We start from the raw sequence: 10,548 nt of genomic DNA, 5'->3' as shown, positions 1-10,548 counted from the left end.
CATAAGATAAGATAGCTTTATACAAGAGACAATATAGCTTTATAAAACTTATAATATAAAGTTTTATAAAGCTATATTGTATAATAACTAAATATTGTTTTTTTCTCATCATCATGTTATTTATTGTAAAGGCTGTGCTCTTAGCGATTTCTATTATTAAATCTTGACAGATTTTCATCCACCGCATGTAGGTTTACACAGTGTTTTCGTTCACCGCCAATTTATCTCGTAAATTATTATAAACACAAATGAAGCATATGAAACTTCAGTGGTGCTCGCCCTGGCTTGAGCTCGATATTACAGCTATTTGTATACATATTTGTGTAATAAATATGTATACAAATATTCTACTTACTTACTTACTATAATGTTCTCGTATTCTGCGCGTTTGTATAACAAGTTGTAAATGACCGCCGTGGCCGATATGAGTCAGGAAGACGTTTTATCAGACATCGAGCGACTGCAAGTGATAAGGAACATTACAATCGTGTATTGTGTTGGGACAGATCCTCAGTCGCACGTAATTGACCCCAAAATTATACTCTTGCTCACAACTCAAGACAAAATCTAGTAGAAAGTTGAGATAATTGTAGTAATTTAAACGATATTTTATTATTTATTATTATTATTATTTTATTTATTTTGATCGGTAGTTTTCGTGTGTAATTTTTTATGGCTGGTTAAACAAGATGTATTTCACTGTCACAATATGCCATTCTATCTATGTATACATATTTTAGTGCATAAGTGTGTGCGGAAACACAGGTGCACTCTCTACTTCCTTACTCTCATAAACCGATGGGACGGCCAATCTAACCCGACCGGAAAGAGTAAAACACACTTCCATCTTCCAGACTCCGGATTGATACTCAGATTTTTAGAAAAAAAAAACCAATATCTTTTTATCATCCGACCTGGGGGTTTAACCTAGGACCTCGGGATCTTCGGCCTTATATCTAGCCACTTGACCAACGAGGCAGTCAATATGGTCTAATAATATCACTAAAACAATTGTACAATTATAAAAATCTATAATAGTGTAGCAGCATATCACGACCAAAAATCCACACTACCAAACCAGTAACGTCTCGCGAGTTTGCCGAAACTACTGCTACCGTGAGGACCGTGTCTAATAATCCAAAAGGTCGTACCCCTGATCTGTTCCATCTGATCGTGCGTAAACTATATATTATGAACATGAACGTACTATATTATTCTGGCTACTATAGTGCTCGGCCGAAACGGCCCTGTTATATAAAAAATAATGAGTATTACAAGGGGTCTTAAAACGAATCCCTTGTAGGGGCAAATTAGAGGTATTTTATTGGAATTTTAATGGAGACGATATGTCTACTACAATCGAATTCGTTGAAAATTGACACACATTTGGTACAAATTATTAAACGTTTGACGAAGCAGAATTTTATAAATTTCATCTCCGAATTGTGATAGATTGCCAAATCATGCTTAACGCCTTTATTTAATTTATGTAATAATTTTCCAAAATAAATATAAAATGGTAACATTCGTTCGTATTTTATACATACGGGTTAGTAATTACTGAACCGATTTTGAATATTCTCCCGCTTGTAAAAAGCTAAACTATCAAGTTACTCGAACTGAAATAGCGTATAATATATTGTTATATGAGCTAGGACGAACAGTGCCATGGCTGTCACAGATACGCTAAAACTTTGTATGTCAGATTTCTAGGACTTAAAAACTTCTATAGAAAAATCCATGACATCGGATATCTATCTTGTATAGATAATGCGCCATTATGACGTATAAAATCGACATTAAACGGATACATTAAAACGATAAGAAAACAATAAGAGATTAATGAATCTTCATTTGTTTTCAGCCCTAACATTACGTATTAAAAATTATCGTGGTGATCATGTTTGTTTACCTGACATTTAAAAAAGGAACGCTACTTATTAATCTATATAAATAATAACAATAAATCGTATAAAAGTCGCTGAATTCCTTTATCTGTATGTCCGTTAACTTTTTCTAAACCACCCAACTGATTTTGATTCGGTATTAATTAATAGAAAAAGCGTTAAACCAGGAAGGTTTATATATAAAATTCGTAGTTATTTTATACAAAATATCTAAATTATGTCGGTGTTTTGATCAAAAAACTGTTTTCGTACACTTTTATGGCTTATAAGATACACTAAAACTTTGTATATGAAGTTTGTAGCTTTCCAAAAAATCAACAAAAAAGTCAGCGAAAGCATATACCTATCTTTTATACATAAAACACTGTAATTATTTTTATCGATAAGAAAAAAAAAATGTTTAGTTAGTGTAGTTTAGTTTAATTGTCACATACCCTGTGAACTTTAAATCCTTATCAAAATAAAAGGTGACGTATTCATTTTAAAATCTTCACGTTGAAAAATAATGCTAACGCGAACACTGCAATTCGAAAATTACTTTTAGAAATATTTTGAGATATTCGTGTACATAAAATAACACACAGGATGTGTCGTACTATGCTTTATGCTTGTTTATTATAATATTCATCATTGAATAAAAATGCACAGGACAAAATAAATGTAATAATATATTCACCACTGGGAATTTTCATGTGCTTCATTGGGTGTACACCTGGAAACCTGTGTCAACAAGTAGAGGAGGCATTTGCCCAACAGTGGGATATCTTTTCCTTTTTTTATTGATTATCATGTCACTATTTATGAATAGTCTGCTTAAATTATATCTGATATTCTAAATAAATAATAATATTTTAAACTAAAAAGATTTTATATTGATGTAATAATACACTTTCATATTTTATTTATTTTTAATTCAGGGAACTATAAATACAAAAAGAACATTTCAAATCCAACTTAGCACTAAAAACTTTAAAATATTATAATATTTTAATTAAAAATATGGCTTTCATACAACAGTGAACTAAAATAAATTAAAGCTCTCAAATAAAATGGTATAATGGACATTATATTATATTAAATAAAGTCGGAAATCCCTTGAATTAAAACACAAAATTTATCTTAACATACATTGACATAAGACTCCATAAACACTGTGGTCCGAATACATTCTTGAAAAAATTTAACCGATTAGCCAATCACCCAGTTATTCTCCTGCCAAAAAGAAATAATTTTATGTCCGTGTTAAAATGGTTAGTGAGCCAGGGTAAGTACTTGCACAAGAGAACAACTTTTACTCCATTAAACACAAGTCGATAATCGTTATTTAACTTGTGCCCGTACTTCGACGCACGTAACTTCAGCCCGTCAATCTTATTTTGCACGTAATGTAACATTTTAAAAACAACATAATATTAAAACTTTTTCCATTCAAATATATTGTACGCCTAGTGAAGCGAGGTTAGAACAAAACTGTTTAGTACATTAATTCTTTTGTGTGATATAACAAATAACTAAAAGAGTTTCTTTAATAACAAATTTTCTTTGCAATAATAATGAATATATCTAAACTAAGTTGACATCTTGCTGCACGACCAGAACTTCCTTCTGCAAGTTGCCTGTTCCGATTTTGCAATTTGATGTTATCTGCAGACCATCCATACTGGAAACAAAGATATATTATAAGCTATTTTACTGGTAGTAGAGCTTTGTGCAAGCTCGTCTGGGTAGGTACCACCCGCTCATTAGATATTCTACCGCAAAACAGCAGTACTTGGTATTGTTGTGTTCCGGTTTGAAGGGTGAGTGAGCCAGTGTAATTACAGGCAAAAGGGACATAACATCTTAGTTCCCAAGGTTGGTGGCGCATTGGTGATGTAAGCGATGGTTAACATTTCTTACAATGCCAATGTCTATGGGCGTTGGTGACCACTTACCATCAGGTGGCCCATATGCTCGTCCGCCTTCCTAATCTGTATAAAAAAAAATCGATTTCACTATATATTATAAAACAAAGTACATCCGTCTGTGTGTCTGTATGCGATAAACTCAAAAACTACACAATACTTGTAATAAATCATCATCACATTAGAATCTAAAACGCTTCGTACATGCCATTAACATTATTTCGTTAAGAAATAACAATACTCACTCCGTACGTTTCGAGTCCCCGTCAATGTTCAATTCACACCGTACACTCTGCTCTGAGCAGTCGGACACGATGGTTCCATCCAACTTGACATGACAACCGGAGTACATCTGAATGCCGACGCCGCATTTCCTTATCAAGCAGTTCCGGAGCTCAACCTGTTGGAAAAATTTAAACTTTTGCTACTGAAATATAATATAGGTAAGTGGACATATCACAATGAAGAGTCTATTCTTTTTCTTTATTATCTTTCTTTTATTGTTTATAATAAGTAGATCGACTGGAGTATGGGCCACCTGGTAGGTGGTAATGGTAAGTGGTCACCACCTTTTTTTTTCGAACTCTCTAGTTGCTGTTGGCCCTAATGGCCTCTACAGCGTCACCGGGCGGGTTGGGCGTGTTGAACTCAGCCGGATGTTGGGAGCCACTCAAGAGAAACGAACATCTTACGGCGGACCTCGGCTAAGGACACCGTTGAAATCGGAAGGGAAAGACGTGTGCATTTTAAACGCCGTCAAACGCCTAAGCGTCGACGAGACGTAATGACGTCGACCCCCCGGTGGGACAGGTGTGTGTTTATTCTGTAACCTAGCGTGTTACTATTGGCCCATGTAATATTGTCATCGGGGGCCATAAGGACGTCTTTAGCATGCCTACGGATCGAAAAGGGAGGTGGTCACCACAAATAACAATTGGAACTAAGACATTTTAACCAACTCTTACTCCGCCAATGTGCCACTAGCTTTTGAAACTAAGATGCTATTTCTATCCAACTAAGCACGACTATCTCCAATAGTGAAAAGTTCATAAATCCGAAATGCTACTAATCATTCTTTTACCAATATAAATACAGATATAATATATATATTGATTATTGTATAACAAACCTTAGCTCCTTTATGTACAACTATTCCAGAATAGAAATTTTCAAATGTGCAATCTTCTAAAACTATATTTGCTCCGGACATTGCAACAATTCCCTGTGCAAAATCACTCTGAAAAGATATTAAAATACTTAAAAACCTGCTATAAACGAGTCGAACACAACAGAACTTCTGTGCAGACTTTTGATACACAAAGCTTTATATGCATATTATCATAGTAGTATGTTTTAAAAAACTGTATCATGAAAATATTGTGATGTTGGATTTGGACTTTTCATTTTTATTTCTTATGATAGCAGCCACAGTTACACGTAATCTGTAGTTCATTATGTACACTATGATTTAAAAAACACAAAGAAAAATATCTGTTTTTTACATAAATATAAAACCCTAACAATATATTAACAAAACTATTGCACAAATGTTTTTAAAGAATACTATTAACATAGGATATATATCATATCCAGGCCTTATTGAGATGTAATGCATTTAATTTTTACAATTCAATTCATAATAAAAGGTGCAAGAAAACATTGCGATGAAACTTATCAAATTAAATCCACCAACACACACAGGGGTGGTGTGGTGTAATAAAGAAAACACATCTAATATGTTTAATAATACGAATATTACCAGAAATGGCTACATTTTTTTTACACTAATTGACATTTCGTTTCTAACTACCTACTACTAAGGTAATATTTTTAATTATCAAGGAGGGGATCTGAAAATATTTAAAATAATGACAAGCCTGTATATAACAACATCTTTACTGCATCATAATAAAAAACATATATCACCTGAAAACTCTTGGAGTCGTCGATTAACAAACAATTCTTGACATGCAGAGAGCCCGCTCTCATGACTATAACGGTGTTCACAAGTGCACAGTGTAATGTTAAGTCTCGTATTCTGCAATCTTCGCTCAGCATGAGTAAGCAGGAGCGCATGTCCATTGCTTTGAGTGTTGCTCCTGGAAATTATTACAGAAAACGTTAATCTAGGGCTTCCCATTTTTTTTTTTTAATCAAATAATGTATTTGAGCGTTGACTTTCCTGATGTAAAGCATCGACACAGTCTAGGATGCAGCATGCTTGCCTAAAGGAAACCTGTTTACTCTGGATTCGAAGACACCAACTCAAGCAAAGTATGCCACAGTTTTGCAGCACGAATAATAATTGTGGTTTCGAAGCATTTCGTACACAGGCGGGCAATTTCCACTCCTTTCCGTCCGATAGTAAAATTAAAAGTAAATTAAATCCCTCTCTTAATGTTAATTCTGTTACACAATTGATAAAAAAAAATAACTGCTGAGTTTTTTAATAATTATTCTCCATAAAATCTTTTTCTTCTTCTTATCTGTAGTTGCTTTAATTTTGTTTACCTCATAAACTTAAATGGCACATTTGGGTGGTGAAGGATCACACCTCACTAACAAATGACACTGAACCACTAATATTACTAATATTTCACCACATCTAACTTGTAATGAACTAAATAATTTTAGTCCGGTTTACATGAATGATTATAACATATACAATTTTCTTGCTATACACACCATTAAAACTGCAAAATGATATTTGAGACAAAGGCATTTCTGGAACTTCATATTCCTTATCGCATATTACAACTTCTTCTGGTTCCAACGACAAACCTTCCTCTGCAGATACCATTACAGTGAGATTGTGTTCATTTGTGAGTTGGGAACATAGAAATTTTGAGATGTTTTCAAAGTCTGATACATTACCGCCACGCCATAAAGCCACAACCTGCAATAAATACATAATTATTTAAATAACATCTTTTATTATTTAATAATTACTTATACTATAAAAAATAAGATGTTTTATTTTGATCATCTCAATGGTTCGTTTAAATTTCTATTAATCATAGAATAGTAAAAAATACAAAAAACTATCAACCGTATAGAAAACAATGCCTTAAATCATATCCTGGAGAAATTTCGAGATTACAATTACTTACTTATATGGCTTAAATAATGGCTTATATGGCTTAATTAATAACAAATATGTAAATGAACTTTTTATTATAACTTTAGATGACTTAGTTTGATGAAGTAATGACTAAGCAATATACAATATACATAGACTTAATCTTCATAATCATATTGAAAATTTTCCCAGACAAATACACAAAAATAACAAATAGTGGCTGTTTTAGTTTAGCCAACTTGCAAAAAGTCATTATAAAAAATTAAAAGAAAGTTAGTCACAGACACTTCAGATTTATTTATTTGTATAGATTACTATTAGACTAAGTGTAACATGCACTTACATTCTTTTTACTCTTATGTTTTTGCCATTTACTTTTTGCTTTTGCAAGATACTGTTCTCTTATTAAAGGGTTTTCATATAGAGTCCATTTAGACATAAGTCCGTCTAGTCTTGCATTCATCTCTGCACACAGAGATATGTAATTCGGTGGTAGAAGGGAATCTGAAAACATGAAATTTCCAAATGAAATCATGAATCATTGTCCACTGGAAAAACTTCTCTCCATTCAACCTTTCAACTAACATTTTGCAGTTGATTTAATGGGTTATCTACCCAAAACGCTGCAGGTCACTATGTTCTGGCTTTAAATATCGAAATTACCCAAATAAAAAATTATAGCAATTTTCTGTCTATAAGAAAGCAGTACCAGTCAAAGTTTGGATGCAGTGTTCTATCTATAATCTTGTATGATTGCCAACATATATTATTATGGTTGGAATAGAGAATGTGGAGTGCATTAAAAATGACCAAATGGGCGATATTGCTTAGTAAGATATAATGTGATAACCATATAAGCATTAAATTAGAAGTGGAATATTCTTTGATAAATAATTTCAATAAGTTATATGTGGCTAAAAAATTTTAGCTTATTTTATACTATTTTTTTTTATTTTCAAATCATGTAATTAATTGATTGATTTACCATCTTCATCAGCAATATCCCCGTCACATAATGAAGAATCAAGTTCTCTTAATTTCTCATGAGCATTGATAGCACTATTACGTAACAGCATTATAGAACGAGATATACAGTTTGGTATAGAGCCATTGTGAAGTTCCATCCAAAGGTTCATCCTGTCTTCTATTGTATTCGGAAGGAGTACTTTATCGTCCTGGTCATCCCATGGCATCCAAATGTTTTGATAAAAAAATCTGAAATAATTATATTTTAATATTTACATTTTTCATATTTTCATTACAATATTTTTACAAGCTTGTAGCAGAAGCAATAGTCTTTTCAGAACATGATGAGATGATATTCTCAAGACCTTGGGACCGTATAGGATGAGAGTTGCAATCAATAGACGCCATTGGAAACAGTTGTGAGGAGTTAAATGCCAAGAGGCATACTTAACCATAAGATATTGTATAAAGATAATGGTAATATTATAATGTTAATAAATAATGATAAAACTTTATACAGACAGTTTTAGTAAGCAAAAATTCCTAATTAAAAATGTTCATTTTACATTTTTTGTTTTTATCATCTAAAGAATTTGGTATTAATATTAAATATACCTCATCAAATCTATAAATTCAGCTGTGCTAGAAGCATTTACACATTGCTCACGCTGCTTCACCGTTGGCCAGAGTTCTATAAGTGGGACATCCATCACAGTCTCGGGTAATGACACAGCTTCATGCTGAACACTTAATACCTCCACATGAGCAGAAAGCTCCTCAAAGTCAACAGATGTGACCGTAACACATGCAATGCATGGAAATCTTACTTCTAAAAAATAAACAATACATTTTCTAAGTTGTGGATCAATTTATATAATTTATAAATAGTGTAATAAATATAAAGTATATTATTAAATAAGTTGTAGCAAGAGAAGTGTTAACTAAAAAAAATTTAAAAAAAATGGTTTCAAATAGTTTTTCATAGTTTACATGAATAAGTAGTAATATGTTTTAAATTTTATAGAGCCATTAAGAGGAAAAAAGAGCAGTTCAAGGCTATATTTAATCTTAAAATAAATATTCTTGTTTAACTTACCAAATTTTTTACAAAATTCTTTGGACAATTTCCACAATGCATCCCAGCCGACGGGCTCTACGAGAACTTCAGCTTGTAAAGTCCATTGTTCCTTTGCTGTACCCCTTCCTGAACTGAACACTCGAAGGAGTTCCTGTAGGATATCATTATCACTGCGGCTGAATGTATACACGGTCGGCATCTGAAGAAAGTAAATTACGTTTATTATTTCGTTACGAGACTAACTTTTTTGAAAGTACAACTCTGGAACAACAAATTACTTTTCGAAGCAAGATTTATAGATTATAGATATTATAGATTATAGATTTATAGATACTATTAGCGAGTTTCTGATATCATAGAACTTTAAAGTAAAGTTGTATTATTATAATGACAAATTGTTCCTCACTGATACGTAATTGAGTAATGTGCAACATAATGAAAACCGTATAGTCCGATAAATAGCTTAATAAATGCATCCTTATTACAAATTTAGGTTACAATTAGAAATGTTTTTGAAAACGGCCGGTAATAAAAATTTGAGCGTTAAGCATGAGTCATAAGCAAAGTTTAATTGTGTTTAATTGCTATTTGTAATGTCTGTATTAGTTTTATTAGGAAACTTACTTTTATAAGAATATTATTTGCGATTACTTTATACTTTTACAAAAATAAGAAAAAAATAATGATCAAGAACACATAACGCCGTTTGAATATGAAGTTTAATTTAAACTTAAATTTTTGTTGTTATGACGTCTAATTTCGGAGTTGCCAATACAATATGTTATAATTTATTTTTATGTATAATCTTTTAAAAATAATGTTTTTGTTTAGATACTTATAACATATGAATAAATGAACGATAGTGTAGTACTATTTGTTTTAGTAATTATAAAAAGGTGTTTATAATGTCATAATTGTGCACAAAAAATAAGTGCCAATGTCGACCACAGTAGGCACAATTGAATCGTTATGTTACAGTATTAAATCATATGTAAAGCTACCACCGATTCAGAATGTATATTCTACGAAGAAAAATTGATTGATTGGATTAATGTAGAAAAAAAGTTTTAAAGAAGACTTAATTCCATTAGAAATTTGTCAAGGAAACACCTTTGAAATTATGGTCAATAAAATTTAACGAAGGCATCTTTTAAAAACAATATATTTCTTTTTTAAGATAACAACGTAAAAATGTTTTTATAGTCTAGGGAGGTGGATTAAAAACAATGGGAATCACTGCTACATGGGAAATACATTGAAAGATATATATAAATCGATTTAGTACTCATAAAAAGATTAGGAGTTCCAATTAAGCATTACTAATTTGTGTTTATAATTCATATTTTGCATGCATACCCGCATGTGTCGGATAAAATTCCGCCCAATGTTTATCCACAAGCTTACATTGGAGCAGCGTGGTGGAATAAGCTCCAAATATTCTCTTCAAACTGAAAGCAGGCCTTTGCCCAGCTGTGCATCATTTACAAGCTGTCATTTTACTTACTTCACTAGTCTTTCTTTGATTCCGAATACATAAAAAACTTAACTTTTTACAATATTAACATGAAGTATAATTTCTACCAACAGTGAATTACACAAAACTAATAATAATTA

The 10,548-nt window shown here is 31.9% G+C and overlaps 1 protein-coding gene across 1 annotated transcript; it reads right to left on the bottom strand.

Moving 5' to 3' along the window:
- Positions 1–2,845: 2,845 nt before the first annotated feature.
- Positions 2,846–9,663, bottom strand: LOC126775348 (protein nessun dorma). The gene is made up of 10 exons (XM_050497215.1): positions 9,559–9,663; positions 8,953–9,133; positions 8,472–8,685; positions 7,876–8,105; positions 7,234–7,394; positions 6,497–6,707; positions 5,738–5,910; positions 4,941–5,048; positions 4,057–4,211; positions 2,846–3,567 (listed from the first exon to the last, which is right to left on the bottom strand). Exons 2-10 carry the CDS (start codon positions 9,131–9,133, stop codon positions 3,471–3,473), a joined length of 1,530 nt encoding a protein of 509 aa, XP_050353172.1. The 5' UTR covers positions 9,559–9,663; the 3' UTR covers positions 2,846–3,470.
- Between the last annotated feature and the right edge of the window lie 885 nt (positions 9,664–10,548).

The sequence above is a fragment of the Nymphalis io genome, chromosome 18 (genome assembly GCF_905147045.1).
Source record: "Nymphalis io chromosome 18, ilAglIoxx1.1, whole genome shotgun sequence".
Lineage (NCBI taxonomy): Eukaryota > Metazoa > Arthropoda > Insecta > Lepidoptera > Nymphalidae > Nymphalis > Nymphalis io.
The sequence above is the reverse complement of the archived record's forward strand: the minus strand, read 5'-3'. Positions and strand labels throughout refer to the sequence as shown.